The sequence below is a fragment of the Cryptomeria japonica genome, chromosome 2 (genome assembly GCF_030272615.1).
Source record: "Cryptomeria japonica chromosome 2, Sugi_1.0, whole genome shotgun sequence".
Classification (NCBI taxonomy): Eukaryota; Viridiplantae; Streptophyta; class Pinopsida; order Cupressales; family Cupressaceae; genus Cryptomeria; species Cryptomeria japonica.
The window spans coordinates 120,092,646-120,108,050 of record NC_081406.1 but is presented as its reverse complement, the minus strand read 5'-3'; the positions used below and the strand labels follow the sequence as shown (position 1 = coordinate 120,108,050).

Genomic DNA, 15,405 nt, shown 5'->3' with positions numbered 1-15,405 from the left:
TGTTTTCCTAAGTGTAACGGTGAGATTGATGCGTTTGTAGAATGTGGGAAGAAGACTTTCAGGGATTAGCAACGGAATAATAATGTCTTTAGTGCTTTTGAGGGAGACACAAAGTGATATCTAATTCAAGAATGTGCAATGGAGGACAATGAATCTTCACAATCTAGTCTATATGTACAATTTTTTTTTAACTTGACTACATTATGTTAGTAGAGGATTAGTGAGTCGGGGAATAAAATATAGTATGGAGCACCAAGAGAGTGCATAAGAATGAGAGAGCATGGAAGAGTATAGAAGAGAGAAATAAGAGCTTCAAAAGAGGATCAAATGTGAGTATTATAATGTCTTATTCGTGAGATCTTCATTGGAAAACCTATTAAGATAATTAGTTATTAACTGGAAAATGGAATGAATTCAAATTATGATTAGGAACACAAGTGTACAACATTAGTTGCATGGATACAATAATGCCTAAGAGGACACACCAATAAAAAGGTAGAAGAAAATGTCAAGTTTGTAATATAGTGTATCCTCATCAAGGTGTTTGCCATATTAGTGAGAGACTCTAGGTTAAAAAATAGGTAAAATGAGCCCTAAATGTGACCAAATAGCACATAGGTGAGGACAAAAGGAGAATTGGAAAGTGTGAAGTATATAACTTTTAATTGTACACAAAGATACATTATGTGTGTAGTGGTGATGACGATGTCTACACAAATGCTAGTAATGATGCCTGTGAATGCTTTTGTTGTGTAATTCATATGTAATCTCTTTATCAAAATTTTTGATTCAATAATGACCTAGGAGATGCTTATAAATATAATTCCTCTATTGCTTAAGTTGAGGTAAATTATGTGTGTGTCAATGATGTTTTGACTAGATTTCTTAAAAGAGTTGGCTTGAAGAACATAAAATACAAAATTTAAAAGATAGTCTATATTAAACTTGCTACCAGGCCTAATTGAGAAGACCCAAAAAAAATTCTTGAAAAAATTCACACAAACGATAAAAATAAAAACAATTATTTAGTACGTGAAATAGATTCTATTAATTAATTATATTACTAAAAAAGATAAATTAAAAGATGTAATAAATAGCCTAATTATACTGATAGGCGTAATCTACAACGACAACACTGTAGGAGCTCAACACACCATGAACTAAAAATAAAAGACCAATAGTAAATAAAGTGGACAACATGAACATGTTTCAAATTAAAAGATTTAATTTCATATTGGATTTGTTTTTATTTTTTATAATTTCCATGTATAAAATCGAAAAACATGAGCATATTTTCATTTAAAAGATTAAATTACTTCAGATTAAATTTGATTTGATTTTAATAACTTCAACATTTTATTTCTGTTACTTTCATATAATTTTTTAAATTTTGTAAAGAGTTTAATAAGAATATAAAAATATGATAATAGAACATATATTAAAATTTAAGAATATAATCATATAATTATCTAATATTAATCACAATATCATAATATATAACTTAATATTAATTAAAATAATTATCGTGACATCTAAGAATCGTTTTTACATTATCTTCTTAAACTTATAATTAAATTGAATATAATTCTCTCAGTTTTTTATTCTATTGACGCAATATAAAATTGAAATTCACCTACGCCCCAAATCCAAAAACGTGCCTGACCCAAAAAAATTAATATTGCGATAATTCGAGACTTCTCTCTAACTAGTTAATAAAATCGTGACATTTTGTCGCATCGGGCAAATGAAAGAGAGAATAGTAATAATAAAATGTGGTCCACAAAAATAAATTAGAGTCAGCCATACAAGTCTCTCCACGCTCCTCACTCCATCAACCTCAATCCACCAAACATCCTTGGTTTTACGTGCAAACTAGTATCACCATACGGAGGCGGCTTAAGGAAAATTGCCTATAAAGAGACACCAAATTACAGTTAATTACAGTGAGAGGCAATGGCAGCAACAAGTAGTGTTCTGCTACAGCTGGTGCTAGCAGCAACTGTGAGTTCTTCAGATGGTTGATAAGTTTTCCGTTTTTTTTTTTTCAATTTGTTTAGTAATCATGAAGAAATTTTTTTAAGATAAGTTTCAGAAGTCTTTACATGTATTTAAAACATTTATAAAATGAAAAAAAGCTAATCGTGAAATTTAGGATCTTATATAATGAAAGAATTGTAATTCATTCATTGTAGATCCTTCACCATTTTTTGAACAATGAATTAATTTATTTATGTTACAATTTCCTATTTCATTTGATTTTCAGGCAATCATTTTGCTAGATAAGATTGGCGCCGTCAGCAGTAACACTGCAGATTTACAGCGCGAGTGGTGGCGAAGCAAACTTCCAGAGGTTGGAATACCCGAAACGCTAGCAGTTCGTCTGTCTCCTCTTTCTTCAACGCAAGTACAGAATTTCGCCACAGGGCTGAAGAACATGGACGCGACTTATGCCGGTCAATTCTGCAAGTTTGCCGGTTTGTTATGCCGTGAAGATGTGCCTCATATTCTTAGACGAGGTTCATCTCATGGAAAATCAGAAGGCACTCTTGAGGAAGAGAAGGAGCACGTGTTCTTCGACAAGGAAGAGCTGCGGGAGTCGGGGCAAATAATCTTGCCGGATCTGAACTTTCCTCAATATTTGAAGTCATTTTTGCCCAAGGACTTAGCAGAGATGATGCCACCATTCTCTTCTGCAAATGTTTCTCAAATTCTGAACTTGTTAGACATCCCGAGAGAGTCGAATATGTCCCGCAGCATGGTGGACACACTGAGGATTTGTGAAGAAAGGGAGGATGAAGGAGAAGTGAAGAGTTGCAGCACCTCCATTGAGGGCATGGTGGAATTCGTGGTGTCTCTTTTGGGATCTGATGTGGAGCTGCTTAGTGACCCATCTGTTGTAGGATCTGGTCAGCGGGTCACGGTTACCATGGCGGCCAAGAGGGAGAATATTGTGGGCGGTAAACCGCCCGTAACCTGTCATAATTTCGTGTTTCCATATGGGATGACTTATTGCCATTCTTTCAATGGAAGTGAGGTGTTTGATCTGCAGTTGGAGGTTGTGCAGGATGATGAAAAAGTAGTAAGGAACGCTACAGCAATCTGTCATTATTTCTCTGATGGAGTACGTGGAAATTGGGCTTCTTGTCACCTCGTCTATGGTGACATGTTGGTCTGGCTACCCAAGCCTAAGCAACCAGTGGCTATCCAGTCAATTAAAAAGCAGACCCTAAAGAAGAGTTTACAAGAAAAAGTTTAAATGCTTTCTTCATATGATTTATTTCTTAGTTGGCTGGATAGACATTTCCGTCTAACCATGAGGTGGTTTTAGATGTACTACGTTTTCAGTCTGTTCTTGTTACTGCAGTTTGCAGGTTGGCTTTATTAGTTTTGTTATATGAATAAATAGAGATTAATTTATAAGGTAGAAATTTTTAACTTTTCCAACATATCTAGAGATCTGTAAAAATGAAGTGTTAGATTTATGGGTTAGTTTATTCACTTTCCAACATATCTAGAGATCTGTAAATTTTGCTGTTTTAGGATTCTAAATTATGGGTTCAATTTATGATTTGACCACAGTGTGGATGAGGGGCTGTTGTACATTGTTCAAGAGGTTATAACGGGACCTCACAATGTAAAGAGCTAAATTTTAGGTCATTAAACTAAATTTCCAATATCTTTTGGTAAAAAATAAAAAATAAAAAATAAAGTGTTAATGTGAAATCTCATTAAAATCTGGTTAAAACTTGTAGGGAATCCTTAATATTTATTTAACTAATAAATATAAATAACTATTAATAATAAAAGTGCTTTAGATGTATGAACTGAGATATAGATGACATTTGATTGCATTTGAAATAGGAATAAAATGAAAAGAATACAAATATGTTTTGAAAGAAATGATAAATATTGTAATAAATTACTTTTAAATAAAATAAAACATTAGATTTAGGATGAATGAATTGAAATGATTGAGCTCTTTAGATTTAAAAAATGTGCAAGAACTTGGGAGCTTGGAATTGATTCTCGTAGTTGGAGATTTGACCTTAATCCATCAATTCATCATTTCTATACACATTGAATCTTAATTCTTGTAGACCCTTTGAACCTACGAAGAAATTTAGCTAATGCCTTTGCTTGTAGTGGAAAAGGTTGGTGGTGTTGTTAAACATTGTTTGGACCTTGTTGTGTAACAATTTTAAGTCTAGACAAGCTTTGTTGATTGAATTAATGAAATTTGAAAGAATTGGAAGACAACTATCATCAACTCAAATGCAATTTAATTTGGTTATAATAATAATTAGGTGATTGAATCTTGAGACCTAATACTTGAATGAATTGCAATGTAGTGTCTATTAGAATGACTTGGTGCGACAACTAGATTTTTAAGACACATTAATGTAAGAGTTGATAATATTGATGTGGATAGTTGAATAATGAAAGTGATTTAATCTTATTAACAATAAACCTTACAATTTCCTATCGATTCTTTTTACATTTCCCTAATCTATGCAAATACCTTTATTGAGCCCTAAATCCATGCCTTTATTTTGCTAGATTATTGCTTTCTATTTTAGTCATTATTTTCTTATGTCATGATTAAAGCTTCATTTATCACAATTATATAAGCTTGTGGAACAAAGCAAGCCTAAAATAGGATGTTACACTTTTTTTTTTAATTATGAACTATTCAAATAACTTAGAGAACTATTATTGGATCAAATTTGAAAAAAATGATATGAAATATAAATAATTCTTAGACTTTTAAAAATAATAGGATTGATCCATTATGATTTTATTGATTTTAACTAGTTCGATTTGAATAACTAATTTATTTAATATGAATTTTTAAAGCTACCCTACTAATAATTCTAGGATATTTGAAATAATTCATAATATTTTATTGATTTTTTTGATCTATTGGATAATAATTAATTTTATGGGTGTAAGATAGTTTTATGACCATTTGGATTAGTAGGTCATATCCCATTTCTTTTAGTTGTTAATTGGTACACATTATCAATAGGTTATGTGTATGGGAGGCTTTATGTCAGTACAATTTGATACCATGGTATGATGATGTGGTAAGCATACATTGGTCAAGGAAATAATTATTGGCATATTGGTTGGAGTGCACATGCATGTTATCAAATTATTAGTACATAGAAAGAAAAATGGGACAATATTTTATTGGAGGTGACTTGATGTTGATATTTTTAGGAACTTTAGTGGTGCTTTCATATCTATATATTGAAAAATAAATAAAAAATTTGGGTGTATTTGTGTTTTATAGGAAGACATATCAATTGGTAATCTTCTTCATACAAGTTCCAAAGTATTACATCATTATTTCTTAATCAATGGTTGTTCATTACACAAGTGACAAGCACATAAGAATTTCCTATTGGTTTATAGGACCAATCAAAAAATATTTGAACGAGGTTGTATAAATATGGGCAAATGAAAGATGATCATAGATCTCTAGATGGTTGGTTTATGGTGGGCTCTATATTTGTGGATTCTTTTTTATGAAGGAAAAAAGGTAGATGCTCACTTATGAATGTCTACAAGTAGTAATGCACTTTGTAGAGTCTTACAATCTTTCCTATTTATACTCCTTAATAGCCATTGATCTTATGAGAACTATCCATAGTCGATATAAAGAATTAATCCATACTTAATTCATTAAAATAGTTTAACATATAGTATTGGTGCTTGTAGTTGTTCTAATACTAGAATCCATGATGTTAAGGGTTATGCTTCTTAGAGATTAAATCATATCAACGAGGCTTAAAAGGACAAGGAGAATTTAATGCACGAGAAGGATTCTTATAAGTAGCTATTTGTAGTAAAACCATAATATATAAAAACCCACATATAGGAAATCTAATATCATATGTCATCCTATACATTTTGACAGTAGCTAAAATTATTAATCTGTCAAGATAAATCCCTTCACTTACACAATGCCAAAATTTATTTTCCTCTTTCAAGAGAGGAAATAATTTGAGGCCCATTTCATGATTTTAGGTACTTGTAGTATGAGATAATGTATGGTTTAAAGGTTTTTAAGCATCATTAATTTTCAGCAAGGTTGATTATGTGTATCTTTGGGCCTATAGTAAATTTATTACTTGGTTAGATGATGAATCCCTCTCTATGATATAAGATTAGTACATGTGTCACTAGTAGGACCATTCTTATGTATATGGACTATTATAGACATGTAATTTTTTAGTTGTAAGGGATCTTTTGATATTTTTTACATGGAATTTAGTCTTAAGTGTATCAAAGGGGATTAAATATCATATATCTAGGTAATAGGTTAATGCATATATCTAGGTTATGGGTCACTGCATATATCTAGTTTACGACTCAATGTGATCATTGTTTATTAATCTTGAGAAGGTGTTGTCATGTAGTTTCCTCTTTAGAATCTAGGTGTCTTCTTAGTTCATTGATATAATTTAAGGGATCATATTTATAAATTCAAGATCACATTTGTTGGGATAGTACATTATTGATTAGTAGAAATATTATGAAACTACCATTTTCTATTTAAAACATAAAACCATCAAATGATAATTAGAAATCCATGAGCCAAAACCATGCAAAAGTTGTGTCCAAATTATCCCTTTATTAAAAGATACATTATGAGGTTTCATAGTACACATAATAAACTGGCCAATAGGTGTAACTCCCATTTACAATTTGTTTATATGTCCAACAAATGTTTACATTTCATATGAATTTTTTTGAAGGTTGTCAGTTTTGATCTAGTGGGTTGATTGGGCCCCCTTTTTAATTAAATTATTAAATAGATCTATTTCATTGAGCAACCGAGAATTTTTATTTCAATAAAAAATTAAACATATAGTCTAGAAATTGAATTATTTTTCTATTTTTGTCCAAAAGTTGCATCTTTTATAATATTAATATTAGGAACAAAGTTGAGTCACATTTTCCAACAAATTTTATGATCATATAGATCTAAACCTTAAGACTTAAACACTCAAAATTCAATTTACATCTCATAGTAAGTCCTAATTTATGAAAATACTATAATATCCCTAATAAAATTGTAAAAAAGAATCAACACACACTTTTGAAACAAGACTCTATGAGATTTACAACCAAGCATAAATCATAGTTCTAGGATGAAGGCAATGCCTCTAATCATTAATTTTATTTATTTGTAAGACAAGAAAAGTGATTATAAATAAAGTCAAAATTCACAACAATCATTTTATTGAAGCGGAAACTCAAATAGGATCACACTTATATTTATACATGAGAGTTGACACAAGCCAATATGTCATGACAATTTAAATGCTCTGGATAAGAGTGAATACCTAAAACAAATAATGATGAAACTTGAAAATTTACAAAAGATAATGTAATAGATATAGCCATTAATTGTAGATAAAAAATTATAGAACCAAAAAGACCATAAATAAGAATGACAAAATTCCAAGAACATTTCATATATACTTTAAATTATAAGGATGACACAATTTTAATAACATTTATTTGATACTATAAATTATAAAGTCTAAATACCCTTCTCATGTGAGCATCAACATTAGATCACTAAAGCTCCTTAGAAACCAACATATTATAAATCACCAATACAAGATCATGAGTCACAATTTGTAATTCCATTTTAGATGGTCTTATGAGAAATAAAACTTGAGCTTATAAACTAAGAACCCAACATTTTAAACAATTAAGCTCAACCCCTCAAATTCATATCTAACTTTCTGAACTTAAAAGTAATATATATTATATTGAACATTTAATAACATTTCTTTAAAGAAATGGAAGAAAATTACCCTATGGAGGTACCCTTTGCACCTCCTAGTGATACAACTAATTGCACCCCATGGGAGTACATCAAACTCACTTAGGTTACCAACATAAAATTTCAAACCTAGCAAGTGGATTCTCTCTGTTCCGTGATCGAAGGTAGCTTAGTTGTTGTCCGCGCGTCCGAAATTCTCTCCAGAATTCTGACTACCTCATTCATGGTTGGGCGATTTTCAGGTCTGGACGAGGTGCAAGCCAGTCCCAAATGCACCATATTAATCATTTCCTGCTCGCTGTCTCCTGCCAAGCCTTCAAGCGTATGAAGGTGAGTATCAATTACCTGCAATGGAGTGCCATCCATGGAAGTCTTCAGTGCCCACATTGGAAGCGAATTTTCCTCTGTAAACATCTCGGACGTTGGATTTTGCCCTGATACCATTTCTAGAATGACAACCCCATAGCCGTACACGTCTCCTCGCGTTGTCATTCTTCCACTCAAAGCATACTCTAAAAAAACAAAAAACAAAAAATTGTCGGTGTTAAAAAAAATTTGGTGTTCATTGAATTAGAACAAATATCGAAACCTGTGTATTCATTCCAGAGAACTTGGAAAGCATGTACACGATTCCGTACATTAGTTTGGACCAGAAAATTTGCACATACTTTTGAATGGGTTAAGAGGCGCTTACCTGGTGGCATGTAACCGATAGATCCTTGCAAATTGGAGATGCTAAATCCACGGCTCAGGTCATTGTAGTTCAGGATTCTGGAAATCCCGAAATCGGCAATCCCGGGCTCGAAGTCCATGTCTAGCAAGATGTTGGACGGTTTTAAATCGCAGTGTAAAACTTGCTGCGGGCATTCATGGTGAAGGTACTTCAAGCCCTGAGCAACGCCCCGCGCAATTCTCAAGCATATACTCCAGGTGAGTGTCTTTTCTTGTATATGATCGGCCAAGGTTCGATTCGGCATCATCTCCATCACCAAAGCAATGGCCTTTGAATCCAAACAGTAGCCCAACAAGCGAACCAAATTACGGTGTTTTGTCATAGCCAGTGCTTGGATCTCAGCAATCAGGCTCTCTCTCACTGCAACACAGTCGTTGATATCTTCCTTGAATCTCTTCACGGCTACAGCTTGGTCTCTGCTTGTTATATTCAGCCTCCCACAATACACGGTTGCCATTCTACCAGAGCCGATTATGTTTGTGTCGCTAAAATCTGAAGTCGCATGAAAGAGCTCTTGGTAATTAAATTTGACTAAATTTTTCTTCATAAACGAATCCCTCTGTTCTGGGTACTGATCGTTGGTCTCCGGAGCAATCGCTTTGCGCCTGTGAAAATTCAAGTACACCATGGCCGTTAGAACAACAGCTCCAAAAGCAAACAATCCCAGGATAATTAAGAACTTGAATAGGTTTGAGAGACCGCTGGAAGATTGAGCTGATGATTTCGGGCATTGTAGACTGCAGACATCAGAATTCCCAGTGAAAGAGCTGGTCGGTAGATTTCTAAAGACACCCCGGCTGGGAATAGGACCAGACAGATGGTTATAAGAAAGATTCAGAAAACGAAGTGTTTCCATGTCGCCAAGGTAACTTGGTATGGGACCAGATAAATTGTTGAGAGAGAGATCCAAGTCCGTGAGAGTAATAAGTGAGCCCAAGGTTTGCGGAATTCGACCATTCAATTGATTGTTTGAAAGGTTCAGCTGCAGCAGCTCCACGCAATTTCCCAAGCTCTCAGGGATTTCGCCGCCTAGACGATTTCCGGCCAGGTCTATTACAGCAACAGACAGCATGCCCCCTATTTCTGCTGGAATTTTTCCAGTGAGTAGATTACGGGGCATTGAAAATGAATGAACTATATTCCGCAGGTTTGCAATAGCGGGAGGAATGTTACCTTGTAGCAGATTGTAGCCGAGGGTTAGACCCTGAAGATTGGTACAGTTTGAAAGGGATTCCGGTATCTTTCCTGACAATTGGTTTTGCTCCAAGTGCAATTCCGCCAGTAAGCGTAGGCGACCAAGCTGTGGGGGTATGGACCCGCTTAGCTGATTGCTCTGGAGTCTGAGAATCCCCAGTGCCGAACAGTTGCTCAGCTCCGTTGGAATCCTTCCGCTGAAATTATTCTCTTCGGCTGCAAATTGTTGAAGGAATTTCAAACTGCCAAGCTCGGGCGGAATACTTCCGCCTAATGAATTTCCCCTCACAATTGCCATCTGCAAAACTGTAAGATTCCCCAGCTCCGCCGGAAGACAGCCACTGAGATAATTATACGAGATGCTTAGTACGGTCAGGCGGGAAAGTTGGCCCAATGATTTCGGAATATTACCTGTGAGAGTGTTGTTGTAGATGTTTAGTTTTCTGAGAGAAGATATGTTCCCCAGCGAAGAAGGAATGGGCCCTTCGTATAGACTTCCCCCCATCCATAGCTCTTCCAGGAATGGCATTTGACCGAGCCATGAAGGAATCGGGCCGCTCATACGGTTGAGACCCACCTTCAATATCCGGAGCTGAGTCAGATTGGAGATAACGGTCACCGGTACTGGACCGGAGAGACGGTTACCGCTTAAGCCCAGGTTTTGCAGCCTGGTAAGAAGCCCCAGCCCTTTGGGTATTGTTCCGTTGATTAAATAGTTGAAACATAAATCTAACACTACCAGATTGGTACAGTTTGACAGAGATTCAGGAATTGGGCCCGCGAAATTGTTATAACGGAGGTTGAGCTGCTGCAGGTTTGATAAATTTGAAAGGCTGGAAGGTATGGGACCGATAAGCTCGTTCTCAGACAGGTCAAGTATTTTCAGCGCGGTGCAGTTGGAGAGAGATAAGGGAAGTGGGCCGGTGAAATTGTTTCGGTCCAGAGAGAGAAAAGTGAGAGCAGAGCAGGACGCGAAGCCAGAGGACGGAATTTGGCCGCTAATACGATTGGAGGAAAGATTGAGTGTAGTAAGGTGGCTAAAGATGGGGAAGTGTAGTGGTAAGGAGCCAAAGATGGCCTTGTTTTGGAGATTGAGGGCTATTACGCTTTGATTGGAATGGTCACAGGTGACACCCGTCCAAGTACAGAAGTTGGAGAGGTTCCCCTCCAACCAATCGTCGAGGGGAAAGCCAGTGAAGCTCTGTTTCAGAGCTAGGAGCGACTCTGCATCCCGTGGGATAGTCGTCCCTTTTATGTTCACTGCCAAAACTGAAATGAACGCCACATATACTTCAAAACAAGCCATCACTATAATCAATTAATGACGAGATTGACAGAACACATATGACAAGATTGACAGAACACAGAAGGAAAAATGTTCCAGGAATCCAGAAGAGGCAGGGTATTCAGTTTAACTTTGAGTTGGATATAAGAGAAACAAATACAAATGTGGACAAGTTACAGTAAATTGAGATACGGATTGTCCAAAAATTTTTATTTGATTTGATCCCAAACTCTTTCTATATATATATATTTGATTTTTAATTAAAATTGATAGTAGAGAACCTCGTAAGGCTGTCGTGAGATATGAGCGCGGGAGTGACCTCGAATGTTGCTGCTTTTCCTACGTAGGAGAAGTCGCAAACCCATGCATGCTACATATTTTGTTCAAAGATATTTGTTGAGCTTTAATTTTCAATTTTTTTTTGTGTGGGCTTTTGTTTGTTTCCACTGATTTGTTGGTCCTAGTCTCTGCAAATCAATTATACTAGTAATTGCACCTTTGTGTGCAATGGGCATGTTGACCACAATGTACTATTGAGAGGGGGTGAATCAGTGGTTCCTAATATTCTAAACCTTTTAAACTTAACTCTTGGTACCGGTTAGCAAATCAGACACAAGAAGGATATACCGACGAGCTAAGGAAACTGATCAAATGCAAACACACAAAGATACTCAACACATAACACTGGATATACGAGGAAAACCCAACGTGGGAAAAACATTGGTGAGAAATGGTGTTGGAGACTACTACTCCAATCTACCCTCACAGTAAACACTGATTACAAAGTTTCGGGCACCAACCCAAGGAGCACCAACCCCTGCACTGAGCTCCAACTCAGTGATATACAATAGATTAGATTAATACAATAGTTGTAGTCTTTTTACAAATGAGTTTTGTAACTCTTGCAATCAAAATACTTCACCTGTTTAACTCTTCTCAACCAGTTCTCCCTTGCTTAGTTCTTTGTTGGTTTTTTGTTCTTTGTTTATACCTTTTTTGCTCTAATTCTATCTTGCATACCCTTCACCGATACACTCTCTTATATCCTTCACCTTTTGCAACTTTCTTCCTGAATCTCCCTTGCCGGTTCACACAATTGTAGTTCTATTTGGTAGCTTGCCGGTTGCTCTAACCTTACCGGTAAAACCTCTGATAAAATTTCTACTGATTCAACCTTTCTGTCAGACAACTTCAACACTTGGATGCTTTTGATCTTCTCTCTAATCACTCTCTACTCTCTCAGTTACTCACTTTTCATCGACATCAAGCATCAATCACTTAAGTCTTTAGTCTGCATTTTTATACTTGAATGTTCCCACCAAAACCTACATTCAAACTGGGCATAGTAGGGTTTGTCTCCATCGAGTAAATCCGTATCAAATCTAATTGGATCTCCTCTCATCGATTGATGATCTATAGTAGATCAAACATCACCGCCATTTCTGATGACACATGTACGTGCTTTCTATATTTAATGACTTGCAACTTGTTTTTCGACCTTGCTCCGTCATTCACCATTAATGCTTCAGCTATTTCCTTCTACCAACGAGCACAAAGGTCGGATTGTCCTGCTTGATTTATCTCACCAAAAAATCTTTTGCATCTTGATTTGCCTCGAGTCGCACTTCTTTTGTCATTGACCCGTGATTCTTGGGTTCCTTATTTAAAGTTGACTTGCTCATCACCTATCATGTCAATGGATGGTTTTCCTGCCACTGCATGCCTGCCACATGTAATCTACGTGTCGTCCTCAGACACCATCCAACTCAATCCAGCCTGTTATGTTGGTTAGAGTTTATTCACCGACCAACACACACGACCGGTGTAAGGACCTTACCAGTTCATATACCCTACCAGTAGATCATATTGACTTGGAATACTTCCAGTTTTGTGTCCATACTTCATGTGATCCAACAACCATTCACTCTATTGGTTTGTCTTCTCCATGTTCATACATGCTCACCAGTGGATCTCCTTATTGTTTGTAGATCGGTAATCTTCATGACTCTACCATTTCAACAGTCTCACCTTGCTTGCATCTGCATACCAGGAACATACCTATCGATTGACATTTTATACTAGTTTCCAACACTTGTCAGTTATCATCCCATACCAGTTGACATCAATGACAACACAATGCCAACAATCTCCCCCTTTGGAATTGATCTCAACACACTTTGTTCCTTCTCCCAGCACATTGGACCATAGACATTAACTCCCCCTTTGACAACAATGGCAAAGGGTTGGGTCATACATTCCATCTAATTCATTCTCCACCGGTTATATAGTGTATTCTCCCCCTTTGACCTCTATCCTCTTAACCAACATCATATAAGATGGAGGATATAGACATCAGCTCACATCATTTTTTCATAAGTATCAAATGTGATTGTACGATGAGTGCTACCAATTGGGAAAGTAGATTCCCCTAATCATGAAATTCTCTTGGTTATTCCTACAACAATTCCCTTCTTTTGCAGTTTGTTCTTCCAGTACACCTGTCTAGTGTTCCTTCCATCTGGTGGTCCAATTGTGATTTTTATTAAAGTACAAATTGAATAGACATTGAAAGAAATTTCAAATGAGGACCAATGAGTACTACCCAAAATCTCAAGCATGCCGATATTGCATCATAATTACTTGATCTCCCCCTGTGTCTGACATATGGTCCAAGAGATAGGAGATTTTACAATGAACTCCCCCTTAATCATAGATCTTCATACACATTTAAGTGCATGAAGAAGGTGACACCACTCCTAACTTGTGTCTCAGATACTCAAAAGTGTTTACCGGTAGAGGCTTGGTGAAGATATCAGTTAGTTGTTCACCTGTAGGGACATACTCTACCTTGACTTCCTGATCTGCCACCTTCTCCTTGAGAAAATGATATTTGATGGCAATATGCTTTGTCCTTGAGTGCATAACCAGATTATTTGATATGTTAATTGCATTGGAATTATCACACTAGATGGGAATGGGGTCAGACATCTCTACCTGAATATCCTTGAGGGTCTACTTCATTCATAGCATCTGAGAACAACATGTGGCAGCGTCAATATATTCTGCCTCAATAGTATATAGAGAAATTGAATCCTACTTCTTGTTGTGCCATTAGACCAACCGATTACCTAGGAAGAATGCACCACCACTTGTTCTCTTCTGGTCATCAACGCAACCTACCCAATCAACATCAATGTAGGCATCCAAGATAAAATCCACTTGCTTGGGATACCATAGTCCATAATCAAGTGTCCCTCAAGTATATACTGGAATATTCTCCCGACTGCATTTACATATGATTGTTTGGGTGCAACTTGAAATCTAGCCACCATGCATATTGCCTGCACTATATTTAGTCTAGAAGTAGTAAGGTATATAACAAATTGCCAATCATGGATCTATACAATGTTTGATCTGCTACTGGTGATTCATCATCCTTTCTCAACTTGCATCCGGTCACCATACGGCTACTTACCGGTTTTCTATCTTCCATTTTGAATTTATAATTGATTTGAGAGACAAACATTCCCTTGTCTCGTTGTGAAACTTGCAAACCAAGAAAAAATGATAGCTCTCCAAGCATGGACATCTCGAATTTTGTTTTCATCTGATCAATAAAGTCCTTGCATAGAGTGTCCTTGTTACTTCCAAAAATGATGCCATCCACATACACAACCACAATAATCATGTGGTTGGCTTATGCTTTAACATACAAATTATTGTCTGCACTTCCTTTAGATACTTATCTAGTCTAGAGTACCATGCCCTAGGAGCCTGCTTCAACCCATACAATTCTTTCTTCAATTGGCACTCAAAGGTTTCATTATCATGTAGCATAAAACCTTCCAGTTGTTCCATGTATACTTCCTCTTCTAAATTTTCATTTAGGAAAGCAAATTTGACATCCATTTGATAAACTTTATAACCCTTGTAGGCAGAGAAAGCAATAAACATCCTAATAGGCAGAGAAATCAAAACCTTCTACTTGAGAATATCCTTTGCACATGAACCTTGCTTTGTTCCTCGCAATCTTCCCTTCTTCATTCATCTTGTTCTGGTATACCACTTTGTGCCAATGACATTCTTATCAACCAGTCTAGGAACTATTTCCCAAGTCTTATTATTCTCAATCCATTGCAGTTCCTCTTCCATTGCATCCATCCATTTCTAACTTTTGTTGGCCTAATTGAATGTCTTAGGTTCCATTTCAGTCATGAGACAAAAATTGACTTGTTCATCATTTCGGGCAAGTCTTCTTCTAGTTGGCACACCATCATTCTTGTTACCCAAAATCTACTCTTCCGGGTGTTTTTTCTGCACATACTGGTTAGGGACCTTATTGGATGCTTCTTCTGGTTCATTGTCTAACCAATCTTCTTCAACTTCATCACT

At 36.0% G+C, this 15,405-nt stretch overlaps 2 protein-coding genes across 2 annotated transcripts; one reads left to right on the top strand and one right to left on the bottom strand.

Annotated features, from left to right (window-relative positions):
* The first annotated feature begins 1,953 nt into the window (after positions 1–1,953).
* On the top strand, positions 1,954–3,646 carry LOC131049888 (BURP domain-containing protein 16). The gene is made up of 4 exons (XM_059213196.1): positions 1,954–2,001; positions 2,264–3,121; positions 3,298–3,371; positions 3,580–3,646. Exons 1-4 carry the CDS (start codon positions 1,954–1,956, stop codon positions 3,644–3,646), a joined length of 1,047 nt encoding a protein of 348 aa, XP_059069179.1.
* Positions 3,647–7,930: 4,284 nt separating this feature from the next.
* LOC131049887 (LRR receptor-like serine/threonine-protein kinase FLS2) lies at positions 7,931–11,034 on the bottom strand. Its single transcript, XM_057983969.2, has 2 exons — positions 8,496–11,034; positions 7,931–8,313 (listed from the first exon to the last, which is right to left on the bottom strand). The coding sequence occupies exons 1-2, from the start codon at positions 11,032–11,034 to the stop codon at positions 7,931–7,933; spliced, it is 2,922 nt and encodes a 973-aa protein (XP_057839952.2).
* Positions 11,035–15,405: the final 4,371 nt, after the last annotated feature.